Source organism: Triplophysa dalaica, chromosome 2 (genome assembly GCF_015846415.1).
Source record: "Triplophysa dalaica isolate WHDGS20190420 chromosome 2, ASM1584641v1, whole genome shotgun sequence".
Taxonomy (NCBI): Eukaryota; Metazoa; Chordata; class Actinopteri; order Cypriniformes; family Nemacheilidae; genus Triplophysa; species Triplophysa dalaica.
This window is the reverse complement of record NC_079543.1, coordinates 11,477,719-11,499,867: the sequence shown is the minus strand read 5'-3', so window position 1 is coordinate 11,499,867 and position 22,149 is coordinate 11,477,719. Positions and strand designations below refer to the sequence as shown.

The following is a 22,149-nucleotide window of genomic DNA, read 5'->3' as shown; positions in this document are numbered from 1 at the left end:
GTGTTTCATTACTCACACCTGACCCTAAAAGTCCTTTGTCTGTCTCCCTATATAAGATCCTCATGTCTACTGTCCTGTGCTCGTTCGTTGTACTTCTATGCTAGTGTGTGTCCGCTACCGTGTCTTGTGCTGCTTTATTACGTATACTGTTTGCCTTGCTAGTGTTCCTGATATCCTTATTGTGATTTACCTTGCCCTTGTTTGGACTTTAGTTGTGAATGTTAGTTTTTGACCTTGTCCTTATGTTTGCCCCCTCGTGGGAAGTCTTTTGTCTTATTGCATTTTTGTCTTGGTTCGTTTTCCCCATCGTGGGTTTTTGTTTGTTTATTAAAACATTTTTTTACCCCATATTGCTGCCTGCATTTGGGTTCTTTCCTCGTGGATCTGAGACCCTATGGCATGATTAATTTCTCTTGAACTTTTCAGGCTCAGAAGACGTTGCATGGCCATATGACGATTGTTGGACATCACATCATCGTTTTGTGGCGGGGAGGGTACAGATCCAGGATCAGCGTCACCTAGGAAACTAGGAAACTAGCACCCCCGGGATATCACTATTATTCACACACACAATGAAAGTGTCCAAATAGTGATATCCCGGGGGTGCTAGTGTTGTATGTTGGTCGTCCGTGCTCGTGCAAATCTGGTCCTATTTCTCCTGGTCACTCGTATCTGCTGGTACAAAGACAAAAGGTTAGATCGGGTGAGATACCAGACCCAGAGTGGTAAGTGCACGGGGTTTATATGCCTGGCAGCTAATCAGCCTCAGGTGTAGGCGATCAACATTAGCTGCCGGGCTGTTTCCTAGGCGACGCTGATCCTGGATCTGTACCCGCCCCGCCACAGTTTCTAAAGGTTAAATTAGGTGTGTAGTGCCCATCTGAGAGTGAGATCGACTCATTTACAATTTTCAGAAACCGTTTGTCCTCAAATGACATTTCAAGTTTTTCTTCTGAGGCCTTTTCATTAAAATCATGATTGTACTGACTAATCAGCAGTTTTTCAAGTTTTTTTGCAGAGATTATATTTGTGGTAGCAGATTGACAATCATTGCTTTCACTAGAATCCCCTTCTCTTTAAGGTCTGTTAAATACCCATCCAACCAAGGTGTTTACTCCGGATGGGCCTTCACCTTGACTATTTATGATTTCCCAGGGTTCTATAATCTTTGAGGCGTTGGTTCCTATTAGCAGCTCGATGATGCCATCAATCTCTGGGATATCAACTTTTTGCAGGTATGGCCATCTGGCAAGATCCTTCTTCGTGGGTGTGTTTCTCTAGTGACTGGCATTTATTTTAGTATGAATAAATCAGGCAATTGTATAAAATTGTTTTTATCCAAACCAGAAATCTCTAGTCCTGTGATTACGTAAATTGACATGGACTTCTCATGACTCATTGTCTTCAACAGGATATTGGTTCTTTTACCTTTCATACTTAGCTGAAACATCAGACGCTCCATACAAAATGTAGTGGAGCTTCCAGGGTCAATGAAAGCATAAACTGATATAATCTTGTCACCTTTAACAGCCTTGACTCTTACTGGCACCACTGAGAGGACATTATCCTGTGTACCAGCCGCTATATATCCACATGCTGCATAACAGCTGGGGAGTTCTTTTTTGTTACACTTTTAGTTTCTTCCTTTGTCATTTGTTCTGTTTGCTCAATTCTGAGGGCACTTGGGTGCTGTTTGGAACACAATTTACATGCGAGTCTCTGGCTCCAGTGTTTGCTAATGTGACCTTGATGCAGGCAACCCAACCAGATTCCTTTTTCTTTTAGGAAGTCAATCTTATCCCTGTGTTTAATCTTAGCACCTTGCAGTGCTCCACCAGACTTGGGCTTTGCTTTAGTGGGCAGCTTGTCTTAAGCTCTGCTTACTTGCTTATCCTGGATATCCCCCAAAAACGGATCTGAAGTCATTTTTACTTCCCTTTTACAAAAAAATAGAACAAGATCTTTAAATTGAGGCCTGTTGTTCTGTTTCTCTTGAAATTCCAACACATATGACCTCCATCTTTCTCTCACTTTGTACGGAAGTTTCATGACCAAGATTTTCAGGTTGGATGACAAATTAACTTCATGTCATCCATTGCATTACAACAACTCCTCAAAAATATTGCAAAAGCTTTAAGTGATTTAAGTTATTCAGGTTTAACTGCAGGTCATTCCAATGCTTTCTTCATATAAGCAGAAGACAGAGTGAACTCATTTACAAAGTGCTTTTGTAGCAAATCTCTTGCCATTTTATAACCTTTATCTGGAGTCTTATGAAGACAACTCTTTACCAGATCTCTGGCGAAGGCACAATCGATCAAGAAAGTACAGCCGATCGGTACTCTTGTCCGTTTTTAGATCAATGCCATACTCAAAGGTTCTTATGAACGATCTGTACTGCAGAATATCGCTATCAAAGATTAGGATATCTCTCTGAGGGAGACTTGAAAGCTGATGTTGCTTCACTGAAAGAGATGTCACCTCATTTTGGCATTGAAGGATCTTGACTAAAATGCCATGGTGTATATCTTTCCGCTTCCACCTTTACACTTGCAGATGCAACTGAAAATGTATTTGCTCTGGACTCACTGATGGAGACTTGAGATATGCTGTCTTTGGGGGCAACTTCAGTCTCCTGAGGTTCACCAGCTTTACAAACTCCAGATAACCATTGAGACACAAAAGAGAGAAAAATGTTAAAGTCAGCCATTTTGGGTTTGAACCATTCTGCCTCATCTTGATTAGCTTCCTCTTCTGACAACAATTCCTGATAAGTTTCGTGTAGGGTTTTAAAATCATCCATAAGATGCACAAATTGCTTTCACTTCTTGCACACATGTGGCATCTTCCATAAGTTAAACCATTATGTTTTTTTCTTTTATTTAACTGGGCAAGCTTTCCTTTTCTTGTATTTTCTATGTCCACTTTGGTGGTTAAAAGAAAAGGCTTGACACTCATAGTCTTTACAAATCCATTGTCCACATAGTGGACTGGTCCAAAATTGATGAAGCATTTATTGCAAAAAGAACAAATAACAAAACCTCAATGGAGTAAAGGATTGAAAAGATATAAAGTGGATTGGAGTCAATGCATGGAGTCAGACCGCTAGGTCAAAGACTGTCCTCCGGTGACATCACAGGTCTTTTATTTCAGAGGTCTTGCATCTCCACCTGAGCCACTAGATGGAGTCAACTTAAATAACACATAGTAATACAATAAAAATAAACAGATTATCTTCGCATAAAAATACAGTATTTTGGCTCATAATGTTATACTCTGTACAGTAAAACAGTGTGTTGCATGGGCATGAGAAAGCACTTTATAAAATTAGTGTGTAAAAGTGGAGGTCTTAAAAAACATACAGTATGAAGTGACAGTCTGGTAGCGGGTTATAGTTTGTTAAGGGTTCTGATGGATGCATCTCATTTCACACGAATCCACGCCTGCAATGGCTGTGAAGTGAAAACAAACTGCATATCTTTCATGTTAGTTCCTACTAGTCATTAACTGATTCTCATCTGTCATTCTGAAACATTGTTTTTTTAACCTCTGCTCCAACCCCACCCAAATCTTCAGTGGGCATTCATCGCTAATAGCCTGGTTCGTCTTTAGAGCAAATTACAGACAGAAGTGTTTACTATTTTTTAATTAAGCAGACATTATTTTTTTAGCATGTTTTAATTTCAGTTCCTCGTCTTTCCTAAATGTTTTCCTTATTGTGAGGACTTTTAAGACACAGACGTAGCTGTAGCTGTTGAAGTACAATTTTACACAATGGAAACAGTCTTTGTAGTTATTACAAGAATGCAGTGAGGAAATTATTTCAGACTATGGAAAATGTACACTTCCTTCATGCCTTTGTTATCGAATAGTTCTCATTCAAACAGTCCACACCCATCCCTCATCTACTACCATTCCCTTATCTGCCATCATGTCAAAATTATATCACATTCTTGGCAATCTCTATGACCTTTTTTCAGAGTTACATTGATATCTAAAAAGTGTTATTCAGACCCAGCCCTACAGTTTAAGATAAATGAACCAGTTAATTATGCCATGAAGTGTTTTGTATATATTCAACAGTTGTTAATCTAGACTTTAGTTAGTGCATTGATATAACAGAGTTGCATAGCCCTGAATGTGAAAATAAGGAATTGTCCAAGTGCATTTGAGGTACAGTATACATTTCTGTGTTCTTATTAATAGAAACCTAGACATCCCTTTACATGTTTTTATTTGATTTCTACAAAATTACAATTCCATGGACATTTTTTTGGCATAGATCTAAAAATAACAAAGAATTGTACAGATATGTAAGAAAATATTGGTTTTAGCTTATTGAGGTATATCATACAAGCCAAGAAACAGTCCTTTAATTCTTAATCATTAATAAATATTTAGTTTTCACTCACAGTTAAAGCAGGTCTGTACACATTTGTATTAAAGGGTATTACAGAAAGACAATCAAACACCAGTATAGATTTTTTTGGTTTGTAAAACTTGAATTGATAAATAAAATACTCGTACAATATCCAAACCTTCCCTGCTTAATCAGGCCATACTGTACAGCAGCCTGTGGAGAGAAATGAATAAGCAGAACTGGCTTTCTAAAGTCCCTGTGCTCAAGCTGAAAGAGGCTCGTAGGTGTGGAAGTGAATCCCTTTAGAACAGGTGATCTTCATCACAGCTCCATTCAGACTGTCATCTGTTATGATTCGAAGCATTCCTTCTGCAATAAGAGATGGTCTGTAGAAATACCAACAGACACAGTAGAAATTATTATTTTCAAGTCACATGTTTTACTTTATGAAATGAACAAACTTAACACACATCTGGCCCTCTTCATTTATTTTTGGTAGTCACAAGTACAGTCGTAAACTCTATGGTTACGTCCCAATTTGCATATTTACAAGGTTAATAACATGTATTAAGGAAATACAACTTGCTGGTGATTCATACAAAGTCCGCTTGAAAAAAAAGTGAATTTGTTTAGTCTAAGCCTCCACTTGCCTCAGGAGAGACTACATTCTCAACAGCTGTTATTTTACTATTTATTCATAATACACTTTTATGTGAAGCATTTTCTCCAGGCTTATTGCATTCATGATACCAATATATTAACAATCCATTTTCATTTCTGGTCACCTGAGATGTGGAGTTTATATTAGTGTTATTAGTTATTTGCCTTCAGCATCTGATAAAGCATTTGGACCCTTGAAGTGTTGGAGTGTTTTGTCACTAGGGCTGACTACATTATAATATTTAACGCAATAACGCAACATCCATTTTTTTCCATCCTTTACATTACATAATCATGCTTTTATTCATGTAAAGGCCTTTAAACGCGGTAATGGGCTGTAATATACTTTAATACAGTAATGTGCTAAAGGCTGCATCAGTGAATCTTTGTCAGAATCTGTCAGACAGCGCAACAGTATTAAGTTCTCTTTCATGCTTGAATGAACAGAAAAAAAAGATTTTGCCAGAAAATCTGTGTTGTCTAGTATTTTCATAAGCACTGATTTCTACGTGCTAAATAAAATCCTCAATGAATGCAAAGAATTGTGAAAATGGGAAAGGACATCAGATCTCCATAGAGCGGCAGCACTTAAAGGGGCTGAATTCTTAAACCTACTGCTGTGACTCCTGTGACTAATGTTAATCAAAGCTCAAAAGAAAATAGGAATTCAATGTGTTTTGCAGCTTTAATGAGTATTCTTCTGTATTTAATTTAGAATTTAGTAGTAAAGACTGTAAAGTGTTTGAGAACTTAATTAAATTTCTGTATATTTCCTACTTGTTACACATGATAGCTCTTAATTATACTATACTTCAATGTTGAACAGCTATAATTAATGTTAAAATAAACATAGTTTATAACCAGGTACTAGAAAGCTCAGAAAGACTGTACATAGTTCTGAAAAGTTGCGTTAAGCTGTGTTCTGTAACATCCTGTCAAGTTACAAACGACACCCTGTAACTGTTCTGCATTTAAAGGTAGGCTTAAGATCTCCCTCTCTCTGTCTGTCTCTCTCGCTCTCACTCTCACACCTGTTTATAATGAGTAAAATGTAGTAATAATAAGAGTACAAATAATAGTAGATCAAGTACATAGTATAATATACATACACATTGTTGAATTCATTATTAACGAATAGGGTATGCAAATACCCTTTAAACTATTTAAATCTACACTGTAAAAGTGCATTGTGTGTGGTGTAAGGGAAGGGCCATATGTGTATGTCTTATGTTGTCCTTTAGCTTTTGTGGTTCTGTTGCTGCTGCATGTCACTAGTCATAGCAGGGTACATTAACTGTGCCATTTAAAATAACTAAATATTGATCAAATTTAACCAAATATTTTTTTTGTTCTGTTGAACAGAAGAAGATATTTTGAAGAATGTAGGACAGCAAACAGTTATGGGGCAAGAGGTATGATTGGTTTTCTGGGGCTAAACAATCACATTAACATTCTAGCAGCGGATGTTTCATTTTGGGCAACTGCAGATAGAACAGTAAGTCAGGATTAAAGAAGGGTTAAATATTGTTGAACTGAGGAAACCCAGCGAATAAGATGTTAAAAAACAGAAAAACACTCTATATACCCCAGTTATTCATTTGATTTTCTAGAGTCACTTGCAAGTTTATCTTAAATTTTATCACTTGCAATCTTATCTTCATATCAAGCAACTCGTCCCTAGTGTGCCTAACAAGCGCTTGAGAAAGACATAACAATTATTTCTGGTGGAGAAAGACATAACAAACATCTGAGTAGAAAACATTTCCAGTTCAATGACACACGAATACAGGACCAGCTATGTAATACTTTAAGTCAGGGTGGAGGCATTTAAGACTGTTTAAATGTATGCCGTAAACATACTTTTTAATCCACCTCATTGGGTGGTGCAGATTAAGAGCCTAAACTTTCCAGCAAACACAAAAACTGCAGTGCATTGAAGGTTTAAAACTGACCCACTGATTATTTGCATAACACATTAAAAAGGTGTCATAAAAAAAGCTGACCAATGCTGTCCGCTAAGACAAATTGTTTATTCCTAAAAGACTTAACACAACACAAACAACAAAAGTCTCCAAAAAACCTGCCACAACAATCCCAAATAGAACTTTCCAGTTAGTCGTTTTGTGAAGACACACTTTTGAGCAGCATGCTTTTGTTGTTTGCTTCAATATACAGTAGAAAAAAAACAGGTAGCTCAGCAAAACTGCTTACTTAAGAATGCCATATTTGTCCATCCTCTGCTTGAATTCATCTTTGTACTTGACAAACTTGCCCATAGTTTCCTCATGCTCGACTGTGCGAAGCAGTTGGGTGTCCACGAAGGCTGGGCACAGTGTGTTGATCCTCACTCCATAATTGCCCTGCTCAGATGCGTCCTGCCGACAACAAAACGTGTCCAAACACGGTCAGCCTAAATTACACACACAGCGCAAAGAATGCATCAACACACAGGGGTGAGAGATCTTATCTATGAGCAAATACATCTATTCTCTTGTGGGGAAATAGCTGTGCTTGTTCTATGCTGAAAACCACATTAGATCAGTCGGTTTGGTGCAGCAGACTGGAACATACACCTTTTTATAGGAAAAGCACTTACAAATGTTTGCAATAAACTTTATTGAGGTTAAACGTAGTTGGTGTGCTTACCGCCAAGGCTCGTGAAAATCCAATAACCCCATGCTTTGTTGCTGTATACACCGGCTGGTGAGGAGAATGGAGAAATGCTGTGAGGAAACAAAGCAAATGTGAATTCAGTAATGTACAGTAACAGTAACTTACATGTACATTTACATTCAGGCATTTGGCAGACGCTTTTATCCAAAGCGACTTACATTGCTTTATCCTATACATTTTTTACATGTGTATTTGCAATCCCCTGGAATCGAACGCAATGCTCTTACCACTGTGCTACAGGAAAGCAAACTAAAACTTATTCTGTTTTAAAATTATAATGCGTCATCTTTTTCTCACCCTCAAGTTTTTCCAAACCCATTTAAGGGTCTTCCATGAAACACAATGGGAATTTGCGCTCTAGAATATTGGAATATTGGCTCTGTTCCACAATGGATAAAGAATGTCTTAAAGGGAATCCAGGGTAAAGAGAGATGTTTGTCTTAATATGTTCTAATAGCCTTACACTAGAAGTATTTGTCGTTAGATAAACATAAAATATTTTCACTTCTTTAAAAAAAACTAAATCTAATTCTCATTTTAACCTAAGGAGGCCGCAAGCATCTTATTATTGTGTTTATCTGAATTTTTCTCATAATGTATATGATAATGATGGATGATGTCTTAAATGGTCTTAACTGTCTTTAAGATGGTAGTTTAAAGCTATGATTTAATGCATGTTTATCTTACACAGACACTTATTGAATGCATTCTACTGTCCCTGTGTATATTCATGTCTGATCTTATGTTTGACGTCTTCAATTTTACCGTTATGGAAAACGTGTGTGCCTTGCTGTAGTGTCAAGAGATCGGGTTTAGATTGCAACCATTTGACGTCACAGATTTTGACGCAGAAAAATTCGGCCTCTGAGTAAAAGGTTTATGAATACTGCGACAGTTAGACTGTTTTTTTTAGTTCACATTTATAAAGTCAATGCCATTGTTAATATATTAAGCCATACATCTCTCATACCCAAAGTTCTTTTTAAATCCCAAAAGCACTAATGACCTTTGCGAGCGGAGACAGTGGAGAGTACGATTTCTTTTTAAAGGTACAATGTGTTATTTTTCTATTGACAGATGCATTGACATAAATGCAATATAATATGCAAAACTATGTTTTCAGATGTGTAAAAAAACCTTACAGGATGAAGCGTTATGTTTTAATTACCTTAGAATGAGATATTTCTATCTACACCTACCTCACGGGTCCCATGGATTTCACCATATTGTTTCTACAGTAGCCCTAATTGGACAAACTGCTGTACAGAGCGCATTTCGTTAATATCTCCTTTGGCAAAGTGAAAACGTGACAACATCATAGTTCTTTGTCACCCTACATAGTGCTTCTAAAGGGAGGGGAGAGTGGCGGAGTGAGCCGTTCGTTGCAATTCGCAACCTCACCACTAGATGCCACTTAATTTCATAAACTGGACCCTTTAGATGGTATTTTGTCATTTTGGAACTTATCATATTATAAAAAAATGTAGACATACTAAACATATCATTAAATCGTACAAAGAGGTTTGGAGTTGTATTATTGCAGCTGTACGTACATAGTGTGTAAATGATGATAGCCTTTTAATGTTTGAATAAACTATTCTTTACAGATTTTTAACCACCCCTCTGTACGTCAAGGTCTCCTGCAAGGCCTATTTGGTTAAAAAAGCAGTGTTTTCTTCATATTGAAACCGCAACAAAACTAAGCCTGTGAATGATAATCCAAAACCATAGTCATGGAAAAAGTTTGAAACTTACAAGCCTTCCAAGGATTTCTTTAATTCAAGCATGAACAATTGAATGGCTGTTGAGACCGGTTAAAACAAAGCAGATTTTTGAAAACATTAAGATCTGAGGAAAAATTCCTACGTGAATACTCTAAACTGCTGTATATTTCTCTGGATAATCCACCTAAATATGGTTTTAAATATCTGCAATTAACTTATTTAATGTAGAATGTTAATATAGAGCTCCAACGAGGGAATGTTTCTCTTAGCCTTCAGACTTTGTTATGATAAACAAACTTTTCCAGAAATCCCAAAAGCCAAGGGTTCCAGGGCCACATACATAAGACAGCACTTACAATCAAACAGTTCTTGTGTGTTCTGAATAAACAAATCTAAACATTAATGCACATCCAGTCAGTGAACAACCCATTTTAACACAAAAGAAGACTCTTGTCTGTAAACATGTTAATTGAGGAGTAAGATCTAAACCAAACCATGAGGTCATGCTGCAGAGACATGTTCCCATTCATCGTGGTTAATTTTTAGTGAATAAGTGCCAAAAACCTTTCTGTTTATCCAAACTCTCTCTCTCTACTCTATAAAACCGGATGCCAGGATTATACACATGATTATTCTACACCGCAGCTGGAGAAACATGTGTCAACAAAAACTGCATTGTTATTTACTGTAAATGATGGGTATTTAGTACTATAAAGCATGAAGTTGTATTGTATGTGTGTAAATATACTACAGTTTAGGGTCACCTGACTCAAATGTGTCTTGTGATCTTATAAACCTTAAAACCAAATGTTCACGAGTTTACTATAAATTTGGAAATGTATGTAACCCTGATCTTGTGAATCTAGTTTGTGTCCTAAAATAAAGGTTCCACAGTTTTCTTCTGCTTTTAAACTGTTCTTCACACAACTTCATCTTTGTTGAGCACAATGTTAAATCTGACTTTGCAGTACACAAGAACGCTTTAAAATAATTCCAGGATAAAATATAGGTGTGTTGTCTACTACTGTGTCCATAAGCTTTTGCATTATAAATAAAACCTTTTCAACAGAAATGTTTTCATTTGCTAATTTCATATCACATAACACTTACAAGAAATGTAATACATGTGTGGTTAAACATAAACAAAACCAAGCTTACAGCATTTGAGAGAAACTAAGAGCTGTCAAATCACCTTAGAGCATCTCGGTTACAAATCAAAGACAGATTTTATTGCTGTAATCTTGGACTAAGTTGTTTTGCTCACAGTGTCATTTCTGTAAATCCAAAAGCCTGTTTCAATTCCAAATTCTTAAAGGCTTTCTTGAGTGGGGTATGAGTTATTACGAGTTCGCTGTCAGCCTTGGCCTCCATTTATCATCAACACACATTCAATACCGCATTTTGTGTCTTCCCTTGAGTTTCATACAGTACACAGTCCTCTAACAGCTAAATGGCACCATAACACAAGGTATCGGATGGCACATGGATAACTATCATTATAGGATTACAGTTCTGCCTCTGATTTGAGATTCTAGGACATTTTTTGGCATTCACGGTAGTGTTCATGTTATAAAGCTGGTGGTATTTCTCATGCTTAGGGCTATGAGAAAAACTTGCGGTCGGTCGGGCGTTTGTTTTCTTTACCAGTTCACAAAGGCAGAGATGAAGGGTTTAAACAGTATCAAATGAGTGGAAAGTGTCATAAGCTAACATGGGCTAACACACATGGGATCAGTTGTTTTTGCCGTTATTTGAACAGTATAGTGTGAAAGAGGATGGGAAACGAAGTACCACAAGCTGGGAATTGTCTCAGGTCGCACATAGCACAACTGCACCATGTGTTGGAGCACTATGTCTTACACTTTCAATGTTGTGTTCCAGAAACAAAAATTTCTTAAAAAAAAAAGTTATACATTTGACCAGTACATCTTGAAATTAAAGCCATGGCGCCATGCTCTAGAAAATATTAAAGCAGGCAAATTGAGGGACAGGGGACAATCCAGTCGAAATCTAGCCATAACAACTTTCCTAATAGATCTTGCCTAATGTTTTCACATATCACCTTTGTTAAGACTGTGCTTTTGGAAAAAAAGGTGTGTCGTAGCGACTAATGAAATATGTGTCTTTTGGATCTTAATCTTCCAGCTATAGACTTGAATAAATGCACAGTAATTATTGTGCAATTTATTATATTTGTGCATTTCAAACAGTACGTTCAGACCGTTGGCAACAGACACGGCAGCAGCACTTTCACAAGGTCAAACATAGCATATCTATATTTACACTGAGCAAACATTTGGTTTACTGCTATAGTTTGCGAATGAGCAAAAAAACAATGTTACGTAACATCCATAAGCACGGCCATTCTGAAACACGTGGTTCTACACATTTACACGTACGTTTTTTAAACAGGCATAATGCACAGGACTGATGATGAAATAATAAAAATCATACCTGCCATTGATGAGACATTGATAATAACTCCTCCTTGCTTTCCATGCTCTTTACTCATGTGTTCCAGGGCTAAATATGTCCCCTTTATGACAGATGTCTGAATAAGAGAACACAGTTTAAATATGGTATCATGTTTAGTTTGTTTAATAATATTGTATGGACGGTGGTCTGCTATTAGCTTACAATTTTTTTAAGTAAATTATCATTCTCTCCATAAGTCTAGCAACTACTTTCAGTTTCCTGGATAGGATCAACAATGATATATCTTGCGCAAATGCATACAGTGTGCTGTCAGCATCACAGTGCTGTTGTGAAATCTGTTGGACCAAAAGCAGAGGGGTGGATTGTTTCTTGTGAATTTGTAACTCCTGTCTTGTGTGGTTGAATGGTATGCCTGGAGGCATGACATGTGAAATGATTCAAACTCAACTGTGTAAATTTTGAAATGTTTTCGGTGAAACGAGTTTGAAGTTTTAACGTAGGCTTAAGTTTAAAGAGTTAAAATGTAACTATTTATCAACTAACCAAAATTATAATTTTTATACAAAAAAAATATAATTGTGAGCTCACCAGGTTTACTTCAATGGTCTTTTCCCAGTTTTTCTCATTGTTGATCCCAGCATTATTGATGACAATATCCAATCCGCCAAACCTCTCGACTGTGTTTTGAAAGGCTTCTAAAATAAGACAAAGGATAAAAACACACAGCTGTTACATCTTCACTTGAATAAACACATGCCATCTTATGTGGAATTAATAATAACAATGCAAAGTGTTGGTAATAGCGCAGCTGTAAAAAGTGGCTATGCATCAAAATCAAGTGAGTTGTCCAAGTAAAGCTCAGTAGACTTTGAGATAGCCTACAGCTTGTGTCAGGTTGTATGTGCCCTCACCTGACTTGCAGCAGCAACATTCCACAAAGAAACTCAATTAAACTCTACAGTACGTGCGTCGTTACAAACACGTTTAACAGGAATACACTATGTCCTATCTCTTCACCACCGATTGTTAAAATATTGTCTTTAAACAGTTATTGAAACTTAAAAAGGCAAAATATCTGATTATGTTTGAGCAACAAAAAAACATGGACATCCCGGTGATGGCCTGGGGCAGCATGGATAACTACACTATGACCCGATTAACTTTTTAAACAATGAGGCTTCAGGAATAAAGATGCGCTTCTCTTACAGGTGCGCACAAAGGAAATCAATAAGTGTAATAACGTTTGCTCAATAAATTGTTTAAACCTTTGCCCAAACAGAGACTTCCTTGATGTTATGAATAAACTACAATGCTTTTACCTTCCAGTTTCCCCGCATCCGTCACGTCACATTGGATAAAAATACAGTTATCCTCTCCATACTGTCCATCTAGATCTCTTTTACATTCTTCGCCAACAGATTGGTTGAGGTCTAGCAGTGCGACCTAAATTGTAAACAAATTAATAAAGTAACGCCAAATAAGCAGAAATGGTAGGACAGGCCTAATAAAATGTGCCGAAGTAGTACTGTTCTTCAAAAACTTTTCTCCAATAGTGCAATGCGTAAATCCATATAAATGTATAATATAAAAAATCAACTGCTGGAATAAAACAACCTTTGCTTCATTCTCCAGGAGAGCTTCTGCTACGGCTCGTCCGATGCCCTGCGCCCCGCCGGTGACCAGAGCCACTTTCCCTTCCAAACTCATGCTGCACTCCGCCGAGCGCGCAGCGCGCTGCTTTATGTAATCCGGTGCGCTCAGTCAAAAGGGGCGTGTAGTGCTAAAGTAAACTCAGACGACCGAGTGTCATTTGAAAAGCTATAATTTACTCAAGAGATTACTTAAGAGATTTGTGAACGTTCCAGAATTCGTTCCGTAATGCCCTTGGCCACAGTGTAATGTATGCACACGTGGAGTGAGTGAATAACGTAGACAAAGCAGTCATTATAAACATCTTTATTTTCAGTCATTCTCATAAAGATCTTCATTAAACCTATGAAAATGGTCACACTTTACATCAGAGTATTCATGATACAGTATAAATTAACATTTTTCTGCCTAACGTCTAAATATTTTGTAGTCTACTATGACGACTATTGCAATACATGTATTATATGTGTAACATGGACCCTGTAACATAAAGTGTGATCAGAAGTATTTACAGATATACTTGGAAGAAAACGTACGTCTCTAACTTGTACTCTCTTTTGATAGCATTAAGAACATTTTGACGCACAGTTGTATTTCACATTGAAAATTACGTACATCAAAAAGACTTGTGTTCATGCATAACATTTACTAATGTTTGTACAAAATAAATTACAAATGTTCTCGCATTATTCATGTAAATGCCTTAAAACTTTTGGTGTCCTCTCCGTGATGAGGGTGCATATTAAATGCTGATATCAGATGCTATTTAAGAATCACAGCTCTGCTTGGGAATATGTGAGATTGGATCTGTATCTGCAATTTGTATGGCACAGTTGACCAGCACATCAGTGTTGTTTTTTCAAAGAAATAAAACACAATTTTCCAAAGTAAGGTTCCCTTAATCATGATCTAATTAAGAATGCAATCTGGTTTTCATAACTTCAATAATTAAATATTTATGGTACACAGAAACAAACATATAATTATGAACTCAAATACATTTTATTTATTGTAACATTTCTCTTTTGTAAATGTATCTGATATCCTCAACGAACACTTTCTGTGTATCACTTAAGGTCAACTTTTTGTGCTTCTTTATAACCATTGCCATTTAATCAGCAAACATCTAATTTATTTGCATTTGATCATTAACTGCTCGATTTAAAGACGCATACCAATATACCATTGCATTCCTTGTTGACTATTATACTTTAGAGATTGTTTTGTAAACCAACATTTAATGAATTTGAAACATGTCAGGAAGTATTTACTGCTGGTATCATTGCTTTTGTGTCTTGCTGTAGTTTCTGAAACCACAATGCTTTTAAGGAACTTAAACAGGGTTGTGGGATGTTTCTCATTGCATTGTGGTTACTGATAGAACTTGGTTCCTTGGTTCACTATGTTACTTACATTGTGAATACAATAACTAATCAACCACTAGAGTGGTAAACTTAGGGATAGTTTGTCCAAATATGAAAAGTCCGTCGTCATTTACTTACCCTCTTGTCATTTCAAACATGTGTGCATACTTTCTTTAATCCACAAAACACAAAATAAGCTATTTTGAAGAAAGTTGGTAACCGAACAGCATGGAGACAAAACCAATGCTTGTGAATCAAGGCCAGTTAACAACATTCTTCAAAGCATCTTTTTTTGTGTGTTCTGCGAAAGAAAGAAAGTCATAGGTTTGAAGATACATTAGGGTGAGTACATTTTAGTTTTGGGTGAACTGTAGTGTAATTGCTGTCTCAAATGGATAAAGTCAGTTATAGGTTCATTTTTTTAAGAAGATCTTGTTGAAAGTGAATGCTCTTCTAGAAATTTCCAAAAATTGAAATAGATGGAAACAATGAAAACATTATTCAGGTTGATTACTGTAAACAACGTTTTTTTCTGCTTCTTGACACTTTGTTCTCAGGTCTGGCCTTGATGCTGGTTTGTATAGAGCTGGTTGACAATCAGGTCTTTGTTCAGACAAAAGGATAGCATTTTGTTAAAGGGTGAAAAGCCGACCAGTTGCAAGGAAGAATCAATCAACGCTTCCTTATGAAATGATAAACATTACAAAACAGGTGTTGGGAAACTTGCAGAATATGCAGCTCTGTTCATAGACCCTTCATTTTTCAAATAGCTGTATATCAAAAACACAACACAAAACATTGGCAGTAAGCTGGAAAACAACAGAGTTGACAAATCCAGTGCAAGACACACACTTTTGCCTTTACTGAGGGCAGTAGACAGCTTTAGACTGTGAAACAGTGCTCCTACGTTCAACGGAAGTGTTGAAGTGTTGACAACTTTTGGTTAGGGTGTGTATGTGGGGGACAGGTGTCTTATCCATTGCATAGTGAGCGCATTGTTCTCAAAACAACACAAACAGAATTCAAAGCTTTAACTGTTGAAAGTATCCGTCTGTCCTTGACATCACTGTTTGTCATAGTCATTATGAGTGTGTATAATAGAACTTGGCAGAAAGTGTCTGGATGCAGCTGAAGTGTTGCTACTGAACCTCCCAAGGTTCAACATGGTATGCATTTATGGTTTGTGCACGTCCTCGTAGCGTAGGATTTTGTAAAGGACCCAGTAGAAAATGTTGAAAAACAGGAAGGCTAGAGGAAAGCCAGCACGGGACACAGTGTCGATTTTCTTCGCTCGATCAATGAAAAGTTTTCTCATCTCTTCGTGACTCTTGCCAGGGGCAACGGCTGGGTCAGAGGGGGTTGTGGGAGCATTGTTAGCAGCTTTGGGCACGGCCCCGTCTTTCCTCACATTGGGCGTGAAGCTCAACCGGCTCTCCTGCACTTCCTCCTCCTTAACACAGGAAAAGATAGGAGGAAATCAGGACATTTAAGGATCTATTTAAAGATGATCACTATGTGTGTGCGGCATGTGTGTGTGCAGGTAACCATATAATGTTGTAGAGTTTTTAAGAATGTTTTTATTTCCCAGACTGCATAATGGCCAGATTAAATGATATGACCTCATTCAACGATTAACAAAACTACATAAACTAAATAAAAATATGTCCGCAACTGAATAAAGATTAACTTTGGGAAAGAACGAATATTATTTTTGCTGACAGCAATGTGTTTTGTTAAGTGAATTATTGACTAGCAATAGCATCAATCCATGAAACCAAAATTCAAAAGATACTTTGGAACAAATCACTTATTTTTCAAAACCATGTAAAACTAAAAGTCAACTTTCCTATTCAAGCCTACATGTCATAACAATGATGTTGACCATTAACAGATTATAATATTAAGTGTAATGTTTGTTTCGCAATTTCGGTATATTGTGCTAAATTCAGTAACCATTGCATTTATATACGGAAATTTTGGTAGAAGAGTAAAAAATAAAATAACACGTATACAAAAAACCAAGCTATTTTTTCCAAAAATAAGTCACACTGAATATGAAATGACAGACCTAGCAATCTTTTAACCAATCAAATTAAACTAGGCATTTGATTATGAATTCCTATATAGCATATATAAATCATTTATCAATAGCAAGTATTTCATAAATAGGCAATATTTTTACTCATTTGACAGGCCTCAGAGTAACTAATAATGCCCATGTATCAGGAAGGTAGGAGACTGTACCAAGATGAGACAGAGATGGACTCTATCTCTTTTTACCATGTCATTGGATTGGTCGAGCTGGGCCATTGATCCGTAAAAGGGCTCAGCGCTGCGCAGGCCATTGACACGGTGCAGTGACTCAGTAAGCTCCTCATCAAATGTTTGATTGAAAGTCTTTCAGCACCACAGGGGATCCAAGAAAGAAAGTAACACAAAGCATGCAAACTAAAAAAAATACAATCAACATGCAGGATATCATGGGAGACACATGTCTATGGTTCCGAATTTTGATTGAAAACCACCACCACTACAACACCATGAGAAATTAACTGGAAAATGGCATTCAAAAAACTATTCTACATTGTAAAAATGAATAAATATGCATTTAAATAAAATACATATACTTTTAAAATGCTCTTTGAATGCAATGCACGTTCAGCTTTCTCTTTTAAAAACACCACAAAGTCTTAGCTGTATCATGATGTCACTAATCTTCCAACTCCAAGGTGCCTAGGGAAATAACATCGCTGCCCTGGACATGTAATATTAATCCACTCTGATAACACATAAACAGACCCGAATGTCAATCTGACCTTTGTAACTGCAGCAGGCTTTAGCTTTAAAAAAAACATGCTTGGTTTGCAAAACAGTTAAATACACTATACACTTTTGACCTCTAGGAGGCAGTGTTGTCTATGTCAGAGCCATTAAGAGAGAGAGTCCAATGGAACAGTTTTTCACAGCAATTTCAGTTCATGGAGGCTCTCAATAGTTCCCGGAAGTTACTAGTAACGCATGGAGCTGCCACTAAACAGACCATTTAAGGTAAACTTCGAACCAATTTAAAGACGAACGCCATTTAATGAATAAGAAAATGAAAGATAAAACAACTTCCTGGAACTATCTTAAGGCCTCATGAATCACTTGACACAGGGTCTCAATAGTAGCCTACTAGTAAGTTACTAGTTACGCATAGAGCTGCGACTAAACAGACCAACTGATGTAAACGTTTAACCAATTTAAAGACGAAAGCCATTAATGAATAAAAGATAAAAAAATAAAGCATTTAAAGTAAAAACATTTATTATCAACTATTTGAAGGCTCCATGCATCACGTGATACTCCAGCATTTCGGACTTCCGTTGGCAGAACTCAACTTTCTCAATGGCTCTGGTATATGTGCAAGGCTAAAAGTGCAGGGATTTTACTGTAATGTAATTGTGCAGGACTAAAACTAATAAAGTTGAAGGTGATTATATTTATTTCAAATATATATTAAGATTATATTTTTGTTTTACAGTTGCACATAAAACACCTTTGTACCGTTTAAAATACATAATGGAAGATCAATGTCAATTTGTGACCACTTGTTCACATCTGAAAATCAAAACCACAACCTTTGCACTTCTACAGAAACTACAAATTGAGCTCAAGTGTTGATCTATAATCTCTATAAAGTCTAACTGGGCTGTTAAGTGACGTCCCTTCTTATACATTTTCTGTGATGCAATATTAGGCTTAGTCTTCAGGGGTGATAAGAGCCACTTGTGTTCTCACTTTAAACCTTTTTAACCTATGTTATTTTGCTGTGTTCATTAAACAAAAATTGTCATGATTTTGCAAACATGCATTGTTACAGTTAAGTTTGGCTTGTTCAGTACATCTGCCATAATTAAATAGGTATTTAAAAATGTAATGTTTTTTAATCCATAATCTTAATACTATTAAAATTCTCATTAAATGTCCTCTCAGTACCATTACAGTTGTGTATAATGTTAATATTTCAAACAAATGAATCTGCTTTTGAACTCCAAATATATGTAATTCAAAACAGACAAGTGAGTTAGTTCCACTCTGATATTAATTCATTAGACATGCTGTTTGTTTTATGCATCATTGCTTGACCATTTCTTTTGGAACCAATTGTAATTCCTATGAAACAGTTTTTTTCCTCACTACGAATGAATACTATCTAAAAAGTAGGCGTTTTATTTGGAGGGAACCCTCAAACTGTTCTCCCTAGGCAGTCAAACTGATGTCATGAGAAATAGACCAACCCTCCTAGGAACATAGTACACTCTAAGTACATTTTCAAATTTTGACAAAATTGATTTCATGAATTACATTAATGAATTGTTCATCAAAAACTAGTAATGCTAACAAGGGAAATAGGATCAAGGCACTTACATTTACACTTACATACTAACTAGAGGTTACAGAGCCAAAAGATGAAAAAGTACAGCAAGTGCCACTGATTTTGTGTAGCACGTACTCAGATGTATTCTCTCTGCTCATTTTATACTGTAGAAATGGTCAAATGTATATTACATGCTTATTTATGTCTACCTGGATAGAATTGCTAAATGGTGACCCCAGCATTCTGCCCCAAAAGGAGCTCCTTATCCAAGGATCACACAATACGCACCTATATTGCTATCTGTCATGCCGCCTCTTCATTTTCAAATGCACATTAGTTCTTATCGATGATACTGTCTCACTCAACCTATGGCATTGAGCCCTCTGGTGGCCGCAATACATTACCTTGCTAGACTTCTTCCTTTTCCTCCTAAATCTTAAGAGCTCCTTGTGTTGCCGTGACACAAAGTTGACTGCAGCGTACTCCAGCAGGGCAGAGAAGACAAAGAGCAAGCACACAGCCATCCAGATGTCAATAGCCTTCACATAGGAGACCTGTGTGATATAGACACATAAACACATTACTATTCAAATGCCTTAATTAGCCTTCCAGCCTGAAAAACAGCCCAGTCGTTGTTATATTGAACAGCATTGGGATTGGCCTGATTTTATTTATTCATGAAAGACCATTGTCATTAACACCCATCCAACCTGCTATAAATCAGAGATATCGCTCTCCAGGTGCAAAGGCCTGCTTTCTGTAATGCTTAATTATGTTACATAACTCAATGCTGCATTTATGAGATTTTAATATGCAACACACACTATCCGCCTGCTTTCACGCATGGATGATCTTTACACTTTCCACTATGGGTTATATTAATAAATTATAACTAAGAATGAACGGAGGGAAAGGAATGCATCGCAGTGCCGTACAAGCTTACAATTTAATTTTGATCTGAGACCAGTGGTGTAGTGTCTTCTAACATAAACATCTGACCTTAGGTAAAGAGGTCCTGGATCCCGAGCTTTGGGTTGTCATGGTGAGTACCGTGGTGATTCCCAGGGCAACACGGGCAGGAGCGGCGTCCATGTTAATCCAGAAGGAGACCCAGGAAAGGATGACGATGAGCAGGCTAGGAATGTACATCTGAATCAGGTAATATCCCATCTGTCTCTCCAGGTGAAAGCGTACCTCAATGCATGTGAATTTGCCTAGCAGGAGGACAGCAGACAGAGGACATGGGGGTTAAAAATACTCAGTCCACTTAACCTTAATTTGCAGCTTTAATACAGTGTTTGTTTCACTAAAAATTCAATTTTCTGTATGGCGATTTCTGGCAAGTTTAACAAAAAGGAAATCAAATGCCAACATGCATTTAAGCTGTCATCGACAAGTTTGTCCAAAATCTGATGATCCATGTAAATCCGTAAAGATTTGGCAGTGTTTCAAAGAGCATTTGGTGCGCTTCAATAGAAACAAGGAAATCTGACCTTTCCTTTAAAAGAAGTGAACATGGCTGTTGTAAATTTGTTGCAAAAAGTCACCTAAAAATAATGCATAATCTTAAACATTTTAAATATTTATTTTCTGTCACTTCTTCCAACACTGTAAAAAAATTATATTCCGGCAACTAGGGCGTCAGAAAAAAAAGAAATCATTTTTTTGACAAGTAAAATGTGTTTAATGAAAAATTAAAACATAAAAAAATGTTTTTATTTACACCAGATTTTGGTAATTTGATGGTAATTTACTTTATTAAAAAACGAAATATATGTGAAATAAAACACCAATAAAACATTTTAGAATTACGTATTTTTTACATTGTAGTTTTCAGGTTGCAATTAATTTTTTAATCCTAGACTTCAATGCAGACTTTACATTTAACTTTTATCATCAATGTCTTGAAGTTCTCTGTGATATTCATAATATTATAATTATTATTGGTCTCTAGTTTAATTGTTTTCAAATGTGACAAGCGAACATCACCATTTCAGATGGTTTTGTTTGTACAAATAATCCGCAAGAAAGGTACTGAGTACCTACTTATACGATCTGAGAGCTTTTAGCTGCAGTCTGTTTTTGTTCTCTTTTACTGAGCCTTTTTTCCTCTCAAGCCAAATTTATGAGAGACTTGTCTTGAAAAGCAGGAAGACATGTTTTAGTCTTTCTCCCTTGGGATTTTCACTTTTAGCAATATTCCATGTTGCCCTACTCTCCATCTGGAATACACCACATGAAAACAAATGTAAGACTAATATCTAAGTGTACCGTACAAAGCATAAACCAACAGCCACATATTAAAACCCTGCTAGACAACACATATGCATACAGTATAAGTGCTTAAACTAATTGTGGTTTCACCTCCCTCTGAAATTGACAAACTTTTTCAAACACACAAACAAACACGCCGATAAAAACACAAATAAACAGTTCTAGTTTCTTAAGATGTTTGGGCAGTTGGTGATGTCAAAGCTGTAGTTGAAGATATCTAAGAATAAAGCAACAGAAATGGGAAGGAGGGGAAAAGTAGAATGGAGAATCAGCTGACAGCTTGTGTTATGGAGCCCCACAGGGCTGAACCGGAAAGTGCTGCGGGCCCAGGATACAACCCAGCTGCACATCCTGGTATATTACAGCAGATTTGGATAAAAGCAAACATGTGGATTCCATTTTGTCTTTTTCCCTCTATGTCAGTGTTGAATAATATTTTAAACTGTTTCAACTTCATTGATATCATTCTCAGCCCATATTAAATAAACCCAAAAGATCCTTCATCCTTTCACTGTACGGCTTGTTCCACACTCATGGCATTAGCCTGAGGATGAAAACCCAATGTGACATCACTAAAGTTGTGCCATGTGGTTATTGTACATCCCTAGCTCATGACTCAACTGACGGAGATGCGAAAGCTCTCAGCAG

At 36.7% G+C, this 22,149-nt stretch overlaps 2 protein-coding genes across 2 annotated transcripts in view; both read right to left on the bottom strand.

The window, feature by feature from the left end:
• Window positions 1-4,217: 4,217 nt before the first annotated feature.
• On the bottom strand, window positions 4,218-13,601 carry hpgd (15-hydroxyprostaglandin dehydrogenase). Its single transcript, XM_056739768.1, has 7 exons — window positions 13,468-13,601; window positions 13,173-13,296; window positions 12,442-12,548; window positions 11,872-11,968; window positions 7,667-7,743; window positions 7,232-7,395; window positions 4,218-4,746 (listed from the first exon to the last, which is right to left on the bottom strand). The coding sequence occupies exons 1-7, from the start codon at window positions 13,558-13,560 to the stop codon at window positions 4,623-4,625; spliced, it is 786 nt and encodes a 261-aa protein (XP_056595746.1). The 5' UTR covers window positions 13,561-13,601; the 3' UTR covers window positions 4,218-4,622.
• Window positions 13,602-14,868: 1,267 nt separating this feature from the next.
• Window positions 14,869-22,149, bottom strand: part of glra3 (glycine receptor, alpha 3) — a 39,224-nt gene continuing 31,943 nt past the window's right edge. Inside the window, exons 7-9 of the mRNA XM_056730754.1 lie at window positions 20,227-20,441; window positions 19,632-19,781; window positions 14,869-16,317 (exon numbers count right to left, since the gene is read on the bottom strand). Coding sequence (XP_056586732.1) covers window positions 16,042-16,317; window positions 19,632-19,781; window positions 20,227-20,441 — 641 coding nt within the window. The 3' untranslated portion in view covers window positions 14,869-16,041. The remainder of the gene's footprint in view (window positions 16,318-19,631; window positions 19,782-20,226; window positions 20,442-22,149) is intronic.